Source organism: Thunnus thynnus, chromosome 17 (assembly GCF_963924715.1).
Source record: "Thunnus thynnus chromosome 17, fThuThy2.1, whole genome shotgun sequence".
Lineage (NCBI taxonomy): Eukaryota > Metazoa > Chordata > Actinopteri > Scombriformes > Scombridae > Thunnus > Thunnus thynnus.
The window spans coordinates 9,932,284-9,952,220 of NC_089533.1; the positions used below are offsets into that span (position 1 = coordinate 9,932,284).

The window sequence follows — 19,937 nt, forward strand, 5'->3', positions numbered from 1 at the left end:
ATTGTACTGTATTCCAAAGTTTATCTGAAGCTTATATGAGACTCCAACTGTACCGATATCTTCCAAAGTTAACGTCTTTTTAGTGCAACATTCCCTCTTTGTGTTTGCCTGTTGAGCTGCAGTGGGATAGTAAAAAAAAGAAGGTGTTTTGTAACTGTAACTCTGGAAAATATCCACTTGATTGGACTAACTCGGACAACTGAAGCACCATATTAGCTTCAGTTAAACTTTTGAATACATTTTCTGCACAGAACAAGGACTGTTGACTTTGTCCCCCTTCACTTATACTGAAAGCGCATTAGGAAGGGAGCTTTGAAAGGCCATTATGAACAGGAGGGATGAATACAGTATGAAAAACATGTTTTAATGTAGATATGGGCACCTGGCTATTATTTTAAGGCAGACTTGACAAATTGTGAACATATTCTTTAATGTTTAAAGAAGTGCAACGGTGTTTCAGAAATAAATTGAGAAAAACTGTTGAATTCAGTTGCTCCGGATGCATCTTTTTCACATACGTATCTGTTTGTTAAGGCAATCATTGACAATGTTTGTACACATTTCATTTATGCACAGTAATAAAGCCAATCCAACCATAAAGCATTTTGCCATTGCATGTTTATGTGCAATATTAGAAGAATTTATTGCTAAAATCACCACAATTATCATCATTATCATGTATAGCTTTTATAGGGTGACTTCATAATGACATTTTGTGCAGTCTACAATATGCAGAGAGACAATTTCAACACTTTTCCAACAGGTTTGACAGAAAACTGACCTGATATTACTCAATAACTCTAAAATATGTAGGGCAATATCTTGTTTTACACATTGGTGTAGGTCTGTGAACTAACCTCTTGTTTGTACAGCCAGTTCATCCATTTCTGAGCATCAGAACATCAGCAACACTGAACCTGTTGACTCACTGGATCGAGGTTACGCACATTGCCTGTGACTCAACGGAAAAGGTGAGTGAAACGAATGGTGTTTACAAGCAGGCCAGCATGTTGCAGATAGATCTCATCAGGAACACAAAGAAACAACAGGTAGCAGGAACAAGTCATACAGTGTCTTTGAAAGGTGTAAAACAGTTGTGTCAAACACCTGCAGTGCTTCTGAATGGCTGTTTTTGCTGCTTCTGTAAAGACTCAGATGTATAAAGATTTTAATTTGCCTTAAAAACGGCCAAATTAGTGATTATTTCTTTGATTTAATTCCAGTGCTTTAAGGGACTGACTGAACAGCAAAAAGGTCCTTTTTATTCACTTATCTGAGCTGGGTAATCAATATTTAGTTCAATATGAGCCTGTGGGTTGAGAATGTGACGGGCATGAATATGAGGGAGCATCACTGACAAATTATTTGCTTCAAACAATCTGTTCATTTTAACAGCACTCCAAGTATGAAGCTTTGATTAGCGTGTATGAGTCCAGATGAAAGCAGCACAAATTCCCAGTAATCTCTGCGGGAAATTGATTATCATTATTTATTCCAAATCAATATGTGAACAACCAGAGAAGCAGAGAGCAGTGTTTGCAGTGCTCCATTCCTCTAATCCTCTCAGATAATGGGTCAGTGCAGGTTATTAAACAGGATCTCACTGTGAAACTCTTACTCTCTTTGTGTATCCTGAGGCTAACCCATTCAGATCTGCATTTATGTTCAGCATACACATTTACTCATCGATCCTCATTTTCTGAATACCATGCAATACACTTGTCCTGAATATTTATGTGGGAGGATACTGGTAATGTTCGATTACTGCAAGATGAACAGAGCATCTTGCAGTAATCAAACATTAATAGTAAACTAAGAGTGCCCCCTTCAGTCTGAGACCTAACACTGCACTTATCCTGAAGTTAAAAGAACAACTCATCACTGTAATAAATGTAAACGTTAATTGGGTGGGCCTATTGAAAAATATGGAGAAAGATTCATATATCTTTTCATTACAGTTAACTTCCTCGTTACCTTAGTGAAATCCTTTCTCCTGTTTCATTAGAACAGATCATCTAAATGGATAATGTTCAGTATCCCTGTCAGCTCTGAACTTGGTAAAACTGCATTTTTATATCATGCACCGAGCTTAGAAAAATCTACAACACAAACTTCATCAGGCATTCAAGCATCACATTAAAAAAAATGTTTTATGAGGAATGTAATTGTTTCAAATAGCCATTTTATCTCGCTCATACTTCTCAGATCCTGTTTTGTTGTATTGTGTTGGAGGCAACTGTTGTAAATGAATGTTTTTATGTAACTCTGTGACACCTACTGTATATAAATCCGACAAAGCAGCACATAAGCAGTGCTGTGCTGTATGTAGAATATTATTTTCATTCATCACTGTCATTTTAACAGGTAACGTATAAACAAATTTAGTCTGAGCACACTTTTAAATGAAGGTTGGGTCAATTATACGCCAAACTCAAACGCTGGTTTATTGCATGTATTTATTGTCCAGGTACCTTTAATTGGTAACCATGCTAGTTAGTGAACAGAAACAGGTCCAGGGTACTGAATGTGCTGACTGGGCTGCTGGATGATAACAATTGAAATTGTACATATTTACATAGAAAATGCGGAATAGTGACAAACATTAAACAAGAAAGACTTTGCAAAGAAAAAAAAAAAAGAGTCTAAACAAAAAAAAAATATAAAGCTAGTTCCTGGTAATTATGTCCCCGCATCTGTTTAGTAATAAAGGCACTCTGATGTTTATTATATACATTTCATTGATCTTAAATAAGAGAAGTTCACTTCAGGGGCTTTCACAGTAAAAATCATAATAGATTTGATACCCTATGGTATATTTCAAAAGAAATAAACATTATAACTCAAGATGACACATATATAGTATTTAACTTGATGATCATGTACTCAAACATGTATAATTTAACAGATAAGACAATGGAGGCAATTGTATTAAATATATTAAAATTATACTGATTCAATTTAGGCATCTAAAAAACAGCATTTAAAAAAAATTCACTGGGTTTCTATGCAAAAACATATACGATACAGCACTCTGAATTCAAGGTCCACTCATCTTTCTGCCTATTATTCAATATAATATAATATAACAAAGGCTTTTATTATACCATATTCCTCACTATGGACTTCAACACAAAAGACAGAAAAAAACATGGTGGCCTTGAATCTTAAAGGTGCAGTGTGTAGTATTTAATAGCATCTAGCAGAACGGCCTTGGCAGATATGGAATATAATATTCATAAGTATGTTTTAATTAGTGTATAATCACCTGAAACTAAGAATCGTTGTATTTTCGTTACCTCAGAATGAGCCCTTTATATCTACATAAGGAGCAGGTCCTCTTCCACAGAGCCCACCATGTTTCTACAGTAGCCCAGAACGGACAAACCAAAAACTGGCTCCAGGACCTTGCAATCTGCGACCTCACTGCTGCTAGATGCCATTAAATCCTGAACACTGCACCTTTAATATCATGTAGCTTTTCTGGCTGACTCCATTGTTTTCAGGTTTATTTTGTGTGCTATTTGAGTGCAAGAGAGTCACTTACATTGCCAAATAGAGGAGCCAGCAAATTTAAATTGACTGACACTTTTCAGGATTGCATTAATAACATTTTAAAGTCCTGTGAGTTGTAGGAACTGTTCCATCCAAATGTTGATATTTTCATACTTGTGTGCTGCATCCTGAAACTACCACCTTGTCCACTGCAGAAAACATTTTAACATAAAATTTGTATAACAATGATATCAAATAATGCTGCCACAATATGAGGACGAGTATAAATGTAAAGGGGTAATTTACGAGCGTACCTACTTATTTTTTCTCTTTGGTGTAACGTGATCTATCAAAAGTAGATCATTCACACTGAATAACTCATTCCTGCCAGTCACAATATGTAGCTGTGATAAGAACAGAGAAGGCTACAGAATAGAGATCAGTTCTTGGTGCCTCCTCTTCTTAACTTATCACTCAACTATGCAGTGTTAAAGGATTTAGGACAGTAAGTCTTGGGGATCACAGAAACAATCCAATGTGAATGAACTTTGAAGCTTGTAATGATGTAAACATGATAGCGGCATTTTAATTGTCTATTAGCCCTCTTTATATAAAATCTATGTGGTTACATAACTTCAGGAGAATCTAATTAGGCTGAACCCTTTCCTGCACTGACTGTAAAATGGTAAAGCACTTACAGTATGTTTAAAAATGACTACATGTGACCTTCACCTTTGATAGCGTCCTGATGACATTCACTGGCCCTTTTCATTCAAATGCTGTGATATGACCTCTTTGCAAAGAAAGAACAACCATGAGTGTGCAAGTCTACAGATAGGAAAACTGCTCTAACCTGAGCGCCCTGTATGATGAACAACACTGACCTCTTATGCAGAAAGCAGTGCTTGACTTAAGATACTGAACCCAAACAGTGTTTTTCAGTGTAAAACTGGAAATTATTGAAAGAAAAGTAAGAGACATTTAAAAAAAAAAAAAAAAATTTGGGCACTGACTATTTTAAATAATGTGCCATTTTTCATTAACAATCAGGATTAATCACCAGAATTGATTTAGAGTAGCCTCAAAACAACTGAAATTTCAGCCTTATTAATTAACTGAAGCATCATCTAAACAAACACACAGTTTGTTGATTAGGGCGACACAATTTAAACCAACTTGCATAGACACTCAACTTGCGATATCCAATCATATAATTCTGACAGTATTATTGCACCATCTACAGTGTTGGTCCAAGGCAATCGTCTTAAAACTTCAACTGGGTTGGGTAAAAAATAAATTAGGAGAAGACTGTACGTAAACATAGCCATTGGCTACATTTGAGTATACGCTCAGTGACCAGAAATAAAAAAACAATATGTAGTAATGCAATCCAATAAAACAGCACTGTGATTAAAAAAATAATAAAAAAAACTACTCTGTGTCACGACTTTTTTTTTGAGACTTGAGGGGATCTGACTCAGAATTATGGTAATTTTTACGCCTGCAGTTTGTGGTGATGTTGTATTAGATTACATTATACTTAAACTGTTTCTAGAATTTTGTGTTTTGAGATAAATACACCACCAACACAAACTACAAGCCTTAAAAAAAACAAAAAAAAAACACCATACATTTGAGCAGCGTCAAAAAATGACCACAAGCTCCTTACAAGTATTTCAAGTATTTCTGAGCTGTTGTAGTGGATTGCAGTAGACAATATTTCTATTTTTCTGGTCATTCAGTGTTTTAGAAAATAATGTCACAGTCTACATTGAGACATAGTCAGTGGTATATAATACAATGAAAGTGCAGCCTGACTGAATGCCACAAAATTAAGTACTGGTAAGTGAAATATTGAAAGCACTTTAAAAAAGCAGACAACAGAGTCCCAAAGGGCTCTTACATTAAACAAGTAAAAAAACAAACAAAAATCAGCCCTGTAAAGGATTTTGATCGTCTTCAACAGAGGCAACACTCCTGCTTCAATAGAATTGAAAATTAGCATTTTAAATACTTAAATAGATATAAAATTTTGTTATCTTTTAACACAAACTGTACACATCTGGTACCAATACATATAAAAATTACAAGTGTGGTTACTTTAGAATGATGCATCATATCAAAAATATGTAGCTTTAGTAGCACTTTTGTTCTTCATTTATCTAGTAAATTTTACAATGCTACATTACACTCCAGAGTGAGTGAGGTCTTTTCTTCTAGTCCGACGTCACTGCAGCGGTGTCAAACACACCAGAAGGCCTCTCGAGCCTCAAAAGTCACGAGTCACTGCTTTGCTTTTCCACTTTTCTTCTCTGCTCTCAATCCTGAAAAACACTTCCTCTTCACCATCCAGTTGCTCCATTATACGCTGACTTCTCTACTCCTTCCTCTTCAACATGCACTTCAATCAATCTTTTCAACTTTCCCGATAATCTTCTCCTCGAAGATGGGCAAAATGGCGTCATCTTCACGAACCTCTTCAAACACCACCCCACAGTCAAACTCATCGCTTACCTTCTTGAAATAATACCTACAGAAGCAGAGAAGAAAGTTCATTTTTCCAAATTTGACAGTTGGTGACCTTCACATAAACTGTGCCCAGCAGCAAAACTTTAACATTTGTAACACCCTTAATAGTCCAATAGGATATAGTTTTTATTCAGCTAAGCATGCAATTTGCTCAACATGCCTCTAAATTGAGTCAAAGTTGGATCAGTGATGTAGGAGTTGTGGCCTTTTAGAGTTAGGAATTCTAAAATTGAATTGCATCTAATGCAAAAAACAACAAATGTGTCATAAATGTATTAAAAACTGTGGCTTATAACATTTTATATGTTGTTTTTTGGCCTATCAGAGCATATGGACGATACAACTTTAAGTTATAAAGCTGGGTTTGTTTAAATTCTGATATTCAGATGTTATATTAGACATCAAACACTACAATAAATCTCACCTGTAATTTCCTTTCTTTGTTAGCAGTTCTTTAAACTGGCCCAGAGTGACAACCCTCCCTTTGACAGATGTCCGGTATGGAATCGGCTCTCCACAGAAGTAATACGCCACAACAATGTTTTCACATGGCTGCTTTTTAGTGGCTTTGTGTCTGCAAATGGAAAAGACAAAACCTTTTTTTAGAAATTTTGAACTTTTACCATCATTTATGTCCACACTTTTATGCTTGGGAGGACAAAGAATAAAAAAAAACAGTTCATATTTCCCAGGTACTCTAGAGTTTGCAAGGACTAATGACTAATCTAAATTAAAAGCATACTTGCAAGTGCCACGAGATGGCACATGGTGGGTTAGTGTTAAGAGTGAGCTCAATTGTATAACTGTATACTAATATCAAATGTCAAATTTCACAGTGCTTTACAAAAACAATGACAATGACAACACCAATAAAGTTATAAAAATGAGGCTAGCGTCTGTGTGTATCTGTGATATGAGCAACACCAGACAAACATCAGGAAAGGCTACAGACAAGACAAATAAGACTGGAGGGAAGGAAACATAAAGGGAGGAGGAATGTGTGAACCATGGAAGGGAGCTTGTAAACTGTATTTTAAAACATAGTCCATCATCTTGGACTGATAAACTGAGATCATTCAGTAGAACTTGGCAAGTGAAGAGATTAACTATACTGGCTGATGTTCTCTTGTTTTCTGGTTCATATGCTGACTTTAACTGCTGAGTTTTTAATAGGTTGGACGTTTCTGAGTTGTGGATTATGACAAACCAGTGAATGGACAGCATTGCCTTTCAATAATTAGTTCTAGAAAGAAACAATACTGCTGCTATCTATAGCTCCAAACAAAAAAGTTCTGTGCTTTTATTATTAGTAACAGGAACATTGTTCCTCAGAACCCCAGCAAAATACAGGAAAACCCATAAATATCTACAGGGCTGGATACAACCAAAAGGGAGTCATGAACTGGCCCTTTAAGATACTAAATGGGCTTGTTTAAACTTCAAGACTTCCTCTGCCTGGGAGAGACCTTATATGATTATTCTACTGTACCACTGATGGCTGAGTGTGCCATGATGCCCAATGAGATCATGTTATCCAAAGTGGACTCAACTGTTTTCAGCCTTTGAACCAACTTGTGACCACATAACTGCTTTTATTTTTGTCACAGAAAGGAAAACAAATTAGCAGTGACATTACTGAATGTTCAATAGGCTAGTTGAATCACTACAAGTCTCAGATATACAGTAAATGTAAATGTCCTTATTTTTTAAGACCATTATTTTTCAGAACAGGAAAGTAAGTAACGTCAAAAAGGAGACATTAATCAACACATTACTTTGTGTGTTCATTTACACAATATTACTTCCATCTGTCCTCAACATGCAGGAGGTGGCCAATTTTACTTTTTTTACTAACATTCTCATGAAAGGGTATTATGGCAGATATTCAGAATGATACAGTTCTCGAGACAATATAAGTTACTTTGTTCCTTGTTTTTAGAGTCTCTAATATTGGTGTAGATCAATATATGATGACAAACTTAAATAAAAATGTATTGTTTTAAAATGTTTTAGTTAGTTTACTGGTATTTTTGGATGGAACTGCAACTCAGATTAAAATGTCTTTGTTTGACAACTTCTATCCTTAATTCTCTTTTTAAGTGAAAGTAAATGAGTGTAAAACTCACAAGACCACCCTAGTGTTCTTCCAAAACAAACATCCTTCATCTTAAATTTCAATTCTTCAGCTGACAGTTTGGAGTTTGCATCTTGTAGGTCCAGAGAGGTTCCTTCATACATTTCTAGCAGTTAGTAATAGACTGTAGTAGGCTGTGTGTAGTAGACTGCTGTGATCTGAGCACATATCAAGTACTGATCCCTCTTCACAGGTCTGAGCAGCAGCTTCACACAGTGGCAGCACCACATAATCTGTCTTTCATCTGCCTTTTACACAGTTCCTCTGCTTTCCTCCATCTGCCCATCTGAGAGGGCAGTCAAACATCAAACAGAAACATGTTTCTGACAAAACATCAAAAACTGACTCTTTCCCCAGCACATCAGCTTTTCTGCCTCCACAAGAACACAGTAAAACACACACTTCTACTTCCTGTGTGATCCTCTCTCTGGTCTCCACGGGAAATAACCAGCAAGGGATCTGATATGTTTTCCTCCATCAAGTCAGATCATAGTTATTTACAACAGGGAGGGAAAGTAATACAGTTTATATCAAGGCCACTGAAACATTTCTCATTGGCTGCCATTAAGAGGAGACTCTTATGATCAAAGACGGCTCTGCTCAGTTTGACCACTGTTCTAAAATCAGCAGATAACATTTTTAACTCCAAGTAACCATAGTAACAAAACATGTTTCATTCTACGTCAGCAGTAAAAATAGGATGTGTCTGATCACCCCCTAATTACTTATTTGTCCTGCACTATATGGCTGCAGCTAACCATTATTTTCACTATCACTTCATCTGTTGATTATTTTCTCAAAGAATCAATTAGTTGTTTGGTCTATAAAATGTCAGAAAATGGTGAAAAATGCAACCTCTAAAATCTTGTTTTGTCTCGATCAACAGTCTGCAACCCAAAGATATTCAGTTTATTGTCATAGAAGAGTAAAGAAACCAGAAAATATTCATATTTAATAAGCTGGATGAGAGCATTTTAGTATTTTCTATTAAAAAAATACTCAAAACAATTTATCAATTATCAAAGTAGTTGGCAATTAACTTTCTGTTGATCGACTAATCAATTAATCGACTAATTGTTGTAGCTCTAAAAACTAACCTCACCATGAGTTAAACTGCTCACACAAACTTTGAAACTGAATGATGATTAAAAACAAGTCGGTTTCTATTGATACTACTGATATTTTCTTTAATCTGTATGCCTTGTAGTGCATTATTGCTGACTCAATACCCACCTGGCTTAACATGCAACATGATGCCATGGACTAGCTACCATCTAATGACCGCTAGGGAACATATGTGCTGGTTGAGTCTTATCCTCTCATTAATGAATACTGGAAAGACTAGACTAGGTATTCAAACAAACACAAGGATTCAGTGTGGAGCACTTCATGATGGTGTTAACATATAGCACTTAAGAGTTCCATTAATTAGGGACATAAATTGCTCATTATTGATTGCTAAGTGCTCTAACGTTTCATTTAGTGGCTCTACAAACACACACAGTCCTGGGTCAATGTGAACTACCAGTGATGAGAATGGGAGGTGAAGTGACCTGTGAATAATTTGGAAATAGTGGGAAAAGTTACTGGGAACAGGACTGGTAGGACACAGTGGACATACTCGGGCTCGGAGAGCTCGCTGTCAGAAACGGCGGGCACCACGCTGAGCGGAGGGAACAGTGCAGGCCTGACTGCGGTGCGACCCCTCTGGATCACCTCCATCACATACCTGAGGGACCGAACAACCCCAGCAGTTAGACACAGACGGGCCTTAAGAAGCACAAAGGCTAGAGAACAAAAGAGTAACTGTTTCATTTTGACTAAAGAAAAAAAAAGGATAGATCCGGCTTCTTCCCTTGTGGATCAAGTTTAACAGATTCTGCTGAAAAATTGAGCTGATTAGATAAATATGACAATGTTGACATGTTTATTCACTTACCTCTGTTTGGGTTGTAAAGTTCCAGACTTAATTTGCTCCTCCTCAAGCCGCCGGCAAACCTCCTCCAGCTGGATGAGGGGACTGGGAGCTGGGTTGGGGGGCATCGTGGGATCCTGGATGAACGGATGAGAAGGCTGCACGTTGTTCCGCAGCTGAGCGCTGACGCACGGGTGCACCGACCCTGATCGCTCTGCTGAGCTGAGACGGGATCCCTCATGGCCTGCAATCTTCTTGGACCCAGTGGTACTTCTAAAAATGTGAAGTTGTTACTTTTTGAGTATCAGCAATGAAACAAACCAAAGCAAGAGTACAGAAACAAGAATAAATAAAAGTGGCTTTTATGTCCCTTTTTAGTCACTGCTTATTTGTACAGTAAATTATCATTCTATCCTAAATAAACAAAACGACTGAACTGGAAGAGGAAATCAGCTGTCATCACTGACCCGTATGGGCTCTTCTTATGCCGAACCATTTCTTTCTGTCCTTCCATCAGCCACAAAAGGATCTTCTGTTTTTTCTCCATCTCTTCTGCTGGCCCTGGCATGTCATAAGGCCGCACTTCTTCACCTTTCTTAAATGCTCTTTTACACTGTGTACCACCTTTGCTTCTGTAAAATGGAAGAAAACAATTTGTAAGAAGAGGAAAAAAAGCATTTTATGTGCATTATTGACAAAAAACAACTACTGCATGGATATGCTGCATACCCATAACTCGGATGCTCCATGGGGTTGGATCCCATGCCATCAGCGTAGGTGCGAGACTTTGATCCGTAATGACTTGTCTCCATGCCCCAGGGGAAGCTGCCATGCACACGCATGGCTCCCTCAGCCTCCACCTGCTCTTTAGGCTTCCCAACACCTGCGTGGTGGATGTGGTGGACATGTTTGTGGTGATACAGGTGGCTGGTCTCTCCCTTGAGACCGTGCCTGGATGGATGTTTACCCTGACTAGAGGGTAGCGCCATTCCAAGTCCCGTCCCTTTGCCCCCTGGGAAACCGTCTGGTGAGCGTGACTTGGGAGAATGGCGGCCTGTCCCTGGTGACTGGCAGCCTGGAGTCTTCATGACGCGCTGGACGTGGTCGTCCAGGATGCTCTCAGGGTTCTCCTCATGGGCATCTTTCAGAAAAGGACCACTGTAGGTGCTGTCAGCATAGGTGGAGTTGTAATTCTGCAGATAAGCACCAGAGGGGAACCTGTGACTGGACAATGATGTGGCTGTGGACATGCTGACTTCATCACCTTCTTCTTCCTTTTGGAGAAAAATACACACACATACAAAAATTACCATATAGAGCAAACAAAAATGGAATTAAAATCTGCCTTATACAAATATGGTATGACTGTATATATATTATGAAGATATGATAGGTCCAATTCTTACTAAGCCATATAAAATTTGTGAATAAGCATTTTATTCATTTATCAGCTAATTTCCTAATACACTATAGACACAACTGATGATATTAAATAAGGTTGCTTATGTTGCACTCATTTCAACCTGCAGATGGCAGATTTTCACCATATACTAATGTGTATCTTCGTATTCTTACTGCAGAGGTTTTAACACCAACCAAAAATACAACAGTATCAGTCAGATTTTGAGGGGTTTTTTTTATCCATGCACAGATCACATTTGTGTTCTTCCTTGTACTGACAAGTGCAACGACTACAGCCTCCGCTCAGAGAGAAAGACAAAGTCATGCTCTGACAGAGGCTACTCCAGGGGGAAACATGGGGTGGGGTGCTGCAGGCATTCGTAATAGGGTTTGATAAGAAGGCGCTGTAGGGAGGGTAGAGATGAAATATAACACAGCAGTGGCTGCCCTTAGTGGATGGAGGATATTCAATCATCGAACACTGCTAATACTCAAGTCATAATCCCTATGGCACGAGAATCTTATAGCAGCATTACTGCACAAACCGCTCCCATATCCATAGCATTCTCTCCCTGTTTTAATGTACATAAAACAAAACAGTGGAAGTTGAACAACATGCTTTTACAGGATGAGAAATTTCCTGTAAAAAACAGTCTGGGAGGCTTTTAAAGCCACATGTAGAAGGTGGTGTATTAGTTATGGCATTGCAAAGCAAAAAGAAAGAAACCAAAGGAAAAATAAGTTAATGTTGGAACTGAAAAACCTAGAAATCCAATGTATGAGACATCCTAGCAATCAGAAATTAAAAGATTCAGTGTTACTCACTAAAATGGAGCTACAAGCAATTCTACATGAGGAAACCTCATCTGCATTATTTAGACTCAGGAAAAAGTATTCTGAATCTGCTGATTAAGCTGACCTAATGCTAGCACTTAGATTGAAACAAATGGAGAGTAACTCTTCAATATCCGCCAGATATGATCGCAGCGGATTTCAAGAATACTATTCAAAGTTGTATGAATGTAAACACAACCTAAATATGGTAGATGACTTTCTCAATAATGCAGCCCTCCTACAGCTGAAAGACAATGCAAAGGCTTACTGAGAGACAGATGTCCAGGAAATGAAGGTTAAGGCAACCATTTAAGTTCTCACTGCTGGTAAAACACCAGGATGGTTATAGATATCTATAAATGTTTCCAGGACGTCCTGTCTCCAATTCTGACCTTATTATACAAAGATATTATTGCCACTCAGTCCATGCCTAGTAGTATTAAAACAGCTGTTATTTTCCTGTTACCAAAACCAAGTAAAGACTATTTACAAATGGGCCATTTCCGTCCCCTCAGCTTGTTAAAGTAGACAAGATAAATCATGTAGATGCAGGTAGCTGGAGCAGAAGAACATCATGTTTTCCTTGCTTCCTTCTGGTATCAAAAGCCCTTTAATTCTGTTCTCATGCAAAGCGGTTAAAGCACTACATAAACATCTTAAAATCAGTGGTTTATCCATGCCCTCTTGTCCCATATGGAAGAACTCATTATTTACAGCTGGTGGTGAACCTCTTTCTAATGACATATGGCAGAATAAAAGTATTGCTGAGCTGGGTCAGTTACTACATGGAGATAAAGAATTTTAATGAACTTGAGATAAATTTTGGTTTAAATAATTTTAACTTCTTCCAATATTTGCATCTGATTTCTATTCTGTGCAATTACACACTTAAAAACAAAACTCTTGGCATCCATAAAAGCACAGTGAGAGAAAGATGTTGGTGTACCTCTCACAGCAGATCAGTGGGAAGCTACACTATGTTGTTCAAACTATCTGAAACTAAATGATTTTGTTTAAGTCATATATTCCCCACACAAACTGAAGAAAATGAGCTGTAATGTTTCAGATATGTGCTGGAATGGCTGTGGGGTGATTGGCACTTTTATGCATCTACTGTGGCACTGCCCAGAGGTAAGACCATTTTTGGTAAACATTACATTTATAATAACATCCAGCAGAGACTAGGAGTCCCTGTTTTGTTTTCTTATTATTTTTTAATGTTTTTACTTATGTACACACATATGTGGTACTTATAAACCAGCATACATGATGCAGGTTGCTTGTCCACAAGGTCGTGATGTTAATCATATGGGCTGATGTTGGTGTATAGCACCCTGAATAGATTTGTGTTTATATAGAGTTTTTTGATATCCCTATTCTGAACCCAGGTGGTGGGAGGTAATCATCAGGACACAAGGGGTTTGATGGTTTCCTTCCCACCCCCTAAGATATGAAAATGTATTTGTTTTATTGTTAACATGCTTTCAAATGGATTTACAATAGGTATTCTGCACTCTCTGCCCCAAGCCTGGTCTCGATGAAGGGAAGCTGGGCAACTGACCTGATGTTAGGTAGCCGGTGAGATGCTACAGAACCAGACCATTACCATTGTCTTTTTGTTTGAAATCTTTGTGTGTGTGTGTGTGTGTGTGTGTGTGTTAATGTGTTATATTCTGCCCTGTCAGTGTTTCTGTATATTGTTTTTGTTGTATTATAAATCTGGAAGAAAAATCTAGGGAAGCTGGGACCTGTTATTGTGTAGCTGGTGAGATTCATATTGCCTGCTTCACAGAACCAGGCCATTACCACTGTCTGTTATATATCTTTGTGTATGTGTGTGTGTGTGTGTGTTGTTTTTGTTGTATTATAAATCTGGAAAATAAAAAAAAATCTATCTGGAAAAAAAGAAACACATTTGGCAGAGACAGAACAAAGATATATAGTGGAAAGACAACAGTGGAGGTTTCGCTTTCATTCTTTAGCCAGCTAAAGCTTTTTTTTTTTGTCAGTATGTTAATAATTAAATAAACCTGCACTTGCGAGCATGTGAGCCAAACTGAGTTTCTTATTTGCCCTGCGCTCTCCATCTATTTGCCACAACTGCATCAAAGAAGCATGAAAGACTTTTATCAGCCTGTTCCTCCATAAACTTTCCTGTGCCCGACTACCTTCTTAATATTCACAATACCGTTAAAAGACGCCTCATGCAGCCAAATAATTTGTGGCAAGTTCTCAATAGTAATGTGTCTTTGTATCTCTGCACCAGATCCAGATATCTTTATTAGCTGAGCCCACTGGAAGTTATTCATAAAACCATGACATCTTCATTTGGGCACATTTTCCCACTGGCGCCCACTGCTCCATCTGAAAATGAAACTCCCAACAGTAGACGCTTCATGGGAATAATATTTGATGCTCTACAGGTCAGCTTAGGAGATGGATAGGGATTTACTGATGACAGAGCAGCTCATTTATACAATACTACGCCTTCTCCTTGACGTAGACAAGGATGGTGTACACCATGCTTGCGTGCTCCATTATCTCGTTTACACCAAATACAAATTCAATTCCATGGCCATCCTGCTGACATGTCTTTTTGCCATGAATTTACTTTTGTGAATAGCTAAAAGGTTCATTGTCCCAAAGAAGTGAAGCCATATTTTCATTCTTAGGTTGTGTGACAGAGCAGTGGCAACAAATTAAGTGACTCACATGACTCACATCCTCATAAAATCACGTTGTGGACCCTTCCCTCACAGCAATAAAAAATATTACATCCATTTTTAACCAGATGGTAGCTTTTTAAATCTAATTTTATGCTACAACGACTCTTAATGCATATATCATTGTTAATACCACTGATAATCTTGTTGAAAAGCTAAAACCAAAAGTTCACATTTCTTTTTCTAGATGCACAGACCATCACTACATGAAGGCAGTCGTTTCATGCTTGCCTCCATGTTTAATAAAGGAAACCTCGAGCTGTGTGGTGGCAGCTTCTCTCCAAACAGGGCCAAACCACAGAAACTGTCTGTCTTGAGACTCAATACTTGGCTCTGTGTACTGAGGGAGATTTCATTTGTGGCAGCAGCAACCATTTCATCACCGTTCAAGTGACATCAAACAGGCGGCACACTGTTCCAGGCTTACAAGTGGCCGAGCGCGCAGGTGTTTCATCTGATTCATCGACCAAGCCAGATTCGCTGACAGGACAAGGATGCAATTCTCCAAACAATTCATAATCAGTTTTATTCCTCACTTAAATGGCTGGCCTCATTAATTTCATTAAGGCCAGACGGATTTAAGTCTCCTTTGTTACCGAAAACTTTAAGCCCAACGGCCAGGCACACATCTCGTTTGCTGGCTCAGGACCGAGCTTTGTTGGGTCTCTCTTGTGAGGGCCTCACACACGCTTAATGATACTCCTCAACTAACAGACTGCTTTTCCACATAAAACCATCCATGGACATCATTTATTCATTCATTCAGTCAGTTATCAAATTAAATCAGAGTGGAAATAAATCAGCAGATATTTAGATTTGGAGAGCACAAATTTAAAAATAAACAAGAACATCTTCACTCCAAACAGCTGAAAACAGAAGCCTTCCACATATTTTGTCCTTCAGATGTCAGGATTTTAATACAAGATTCAAGTATAAACATTGAAACATTTAGTCAATTAATCAATTAACCAATTGAAATGTCAAGATTTGCTGCTTTTCTTTGTTAGATATGACAGCAAACTGAATATGTTTGAGTTTTTGGACCGCTCTGGGGAAAATTCTCACAATTTTCTAATGATATAATCGTTAACATCATGACTTAAATGTATAACTTTATTGAGTAAAGCAGTTCTCTTGATAAACCCTAATAAAATCTGAGAGCCTTTCCTTCCCTGCACTGCCTCCACTATATCACGTTAGAGGTGATTTAGACTACACACAGTGCTTCCCAGTGTGAACTCTGCAACAATTCCTGAAAGACGCTACTTACGCACATGTGCTAAACCAAATTAACAAAACAGTGGACCCGGTTATGCTTTAGACAGTGAGAGCTGGTTCAGAAAACGCAGTGAACATACCAGTCGTACTCTCTTCAGTCGCTCCTCTAGTTTCTCCTGAGCCTCTCTCTCCCTCACCACCCCCTCCAGTCTGCTGATCAGCTCTGCAGCAAACCTTTCCGGTTCCACGTGTATGTCCTTCGGAATCCGGTTTGTGCGCTGTAGGGGGGGAGGGAGAAGAGAAATGTCACACGGTAAGTGCTTCTGGTGCATTGCTGTAACCACCAAACGGGCTGTTTTACCCTCCTGACCCCTTACATCCCGTCAGAGACCGTATGAAAGGACTAAAACATATGCAGGAAACATTAAACTAAACTGTGTTGAGTGTTAAACTTTCAAGGGGATTATAAATTTAAACGAACCACTGAGTACTAGTGAAATTTACCTTTTCTTATATAGTGATGATATAGTGATGCATTTCCATTTTCCCACTCAAAATAATGAAGACTACATATATGCTTAATCATTGCTATATACTTCTTACTTCATTGCAGTATACTTCTTAATAAGGACATTAGCGACATCTCTTATCTCTCCTGCTAGCACAAGTTATTGTACTGCAATGATGTCAACTCCTGGTTTGAAACCAGTTTTTTTTTAAAAAAAGGTTAGAAAACAAAGTGCCTTTTAAAAAATTACCTTCAAGCCCTGTCAATTTTCTTAATGCCAATGAAGTGAAGTCATGATGAATTTGTTGGGGCAGGGAAACGTGATAGTTGTGCTTCGGGGATTTGTGCTCTACTATACAGTCGCTCCATGCATCCTAATAGGACGCTACATGTGGAGTTTTAATTTGACTCTTTACTCCGAGGCCTAATTAGGGCCAGGGTTTTCCTACCAAGAGACAGCCTAAGCTGCAGAGGGAGGCATCAGGCTGTCACAGGGGAGGATTCATGTCTGCTAGGCTTCAGCACACACAGCTTAGGAAAGCATCAAGCTGCATTTAGACAGCCTTCTCTTTCACCATCAGCTATTCTTATACCCCATCACAGGGCCTGCGACACAGCAGAGCTTAAATATGCACATCTCCAATGGTAGGAGCGCAGAAAAATAAGGCAGAGACAGACAGTTAAAAAGAGAGAGGTACAGAGACAGAAACTGAGAGGGAAGGGAAATAACCCATGAATAACTCACTGGAATATGAGGTAGTGGCACTCGCCCATTTGCTTTGGCACTTTCGTGCATCTCCCGGCGATGCTGTTTGTGGTATCTGTGAGGTGGAACTCCATCTCTGGAATTAACAACAAAGACATTTTCATAAAACATCCTCATGAATAAACAACACAGGCAGCTTTGAAGTTGAAAGCTTTTCACTACATTTTTGCCCAAAAGACGAACATGTAGTAAGTCTTGATTCATCGTTGCAGCAGGACAGGTATTCTCATAGGCTTACTGTGTCCGTCCTGCACCACAAGTGGTCTGGCAGATTACAGTTACATGTTAATGCATCCATGAGTCGGTAAATCCATGTGGTATTGGTCATGCTGGGTTTTACACTCTCCTGTGCTGGAAGCTCTGGACCAATTAGCTGATAACAGCCTCTAATCCATTCAGCTTCAAACACATTTTTGTCCAGTTGTGCAAGCTTTGAAGTTTCTTTGGCATAATTCCCCGGTGCCATCTCTGCACCTAGAAAACATTATTTTTCTAATCTTCTTTCACCAACACATGCCTGGTCTGCACAAATAAGAGGGTCTGCTCACAAGTTATCCCAGATGGTTAAAAAAAAAAATCTTGCCTTTGGTCTCATTCTTGTGGACCTAGTTATCTGTGAAAGAAGACAACTTGTTCACCTTGAATTAAGATCTGCCACTATAAAGAATCATTTTGGAAACATTTCAAACCAGTTCTTGTGTCACGTTTGCAAAAAAGGGTCAGTAGGTTTTGCATTTGCGTACATTGAATCAGACATGGTTTAATGTCTGCTACCAGTGAGCTTTTAAGATTCCTAATTAGCATTTTGAGATCAATAGTTTTTACTGGTTTGGCTAATGAGCAGATGGGAGTTTAGTTGCTGCTCTTGTTGTTAGGTTCGAACACAGGGTAAATGGGCAAGAAGTGTAATTTTGAAGCCAATTAAACCTTAATTTCTGTCTTCCAGCATTGCCAACTCGTATAATATGCCTTCCTTTTAAATAACGACTGGGAGTACTTCTTCGCACTGGGATGATTGAACTCTAGTGTTTAAGACAGCCTGGCATAGCCTTTACCTTTATGTCCTAGTGTGCCAACTTTGTGCAAATTATGAAATGTTTGTGTATGTGAGATGAGAGAATACATACACACTGCTGTCGGTAAGGGAAAGTGTCTCTGCGTCGCTGGACATACTCTGCTGCTCGCTATCGTTGGCACTGGTGGCAGGAGCCATAGCATAACCGGTGTTAACATAGTACGGGTTGATGGGCTCCCGGCACGGCGCATGCCTGGAAAAATACAAAAATACAGGAAATGCTGAGAAAAAGAAGCAAATGCTGCAGAATTTACTTACCAAAACAGACAATAAACATGCATGTGTTCATGTTATTTTATGATGAATGTTTCGATACATCAATAGAAAATCTTTCCAAAAGCTGAAGGTTTCTCTGTTGACAGCTGAAGTCAGGGAATTTAACTAAAGATATGCAAAGGTTCAGCAATATATGAGAAGACTATTGTTTTTGTTACATAACTTGAGAAATAATATGCAAATATCTTCCATTCCTACTCATCTGGTTTGGTTAGATGAGAAAATTGATGCTCCAAATGAATTGGATTCTATACAACACACTGAAAAGCCATGAAAACTACAGTACCGTGTATGAAGCAGAAATATAATATGCAACTTCCTATGGATGAGTCTTAAAACCACCAATATTCTTGGGCATGTGTTGTTTACTTCCAGTTCAAGCCTTTCTGAACACACCAAATTCAATACCAGAGTGTAAAACATATGAGTATTACTGACAGTCTTATCCTGATGCACATTCTTCAAAAGGGCGTCCACAGAAAGACAGGGAGCCTTCATTTGACACCATTTACATTCTCAGTCATTGACTTTGCTGAGCATACTTCTTACAGGGCTTCGTACACATGAATTATAGATGTAAGGCATCATCTCTTTATTCAAATTGGAATTCCCTGAAGCATTTATCCCATGCTTTCCCCCTGTTCGGAATGCAGAAGCACCCGAGTTTAAAACGAAACCTTTGTGACCAACTGATTTTCATTTGCATCTTCATTCAACAACAGTGAATAATTAGAATCAGAATCAGATTCATTCGCCAAGTACGTTAACACACACAGGGAATTTGGTTCCGGCTGTCAGTGTCTCTCAAGCAATAAACAGACGATGTACATATTATTTACAGACAATACAAGCAAAATACAGATTATATAGAAGACACATAAAGTGCAAGTGTGCGTGGTATTGCAAACAACAATAATGTATATCACGTACTGTATGGGAATGAAATATGTAGCAGGTTGGTGAAGAGCTGGGACGAATAAAAAGCGCAGTCTACAGGAAATAAGCTTTGAGTTTGTGGTTATACTTGCCAACATTTCTGATTACAAGAAACAAAAGGAAGGACAAG

General features: G+C 38.4%; 1 protein-coding gene across 5 annotated transcripts in view; it reads right to left on the reverse strand.

Annotated features, from left to right (window-relative positions):
- Positions 1-2,438: 2,438 nt before the first annotated feature.
- axin1 (axin 1) overlaps positions 2,439-19,937 on the reverse strand; it is a 39,620-nt gene continuing 22,121 nt past the window's right edge. For 4 of the 5 annotated variants that reach the window (XM_067616309.1, XM_067616310.1, XM_067616313.1 and 1 more), the window contains 9 exons: positions 18,648-18,788; positions 17,500-17,596; positions 16,387-16,524; positions 10,800-11,344; positions 10,538-10,702; positions 10,095-10,343; positions 9,777-9,884; positions 6,446-6,595; positions 2,439-6,022 (listed from right to left, as the gene is read on the reverse strand). In XM_067616309.1, coding sequence (XP_067472410.1) covers positions 5,896-6,022; positions 6,446-6,595; positions 9,777-9,884; positions 10,095-10,343; positions 10,538-10,702; positions 10,800-11,344; positions 16,387-16,524; positions 17,500-17,596; positions 18,648-18,788 — 1,720 coding nt within the window. In that variant the 3' untranslated portion in view covers positions 2,439-5,895. The remainder of the gene's footprint in view (positions 6,023-6,445; positions 6,596-9,776; positions 9,885-10,094; positions 10,344-10,537; positions 10,703-10,799; positions 11,345-16,386; positions 16,525-17,499; positions 17,597-18,647; positions 18,789-19,937) is intronic. The other variant, XM_067616314.1, reaches the window with a different exon arrangement.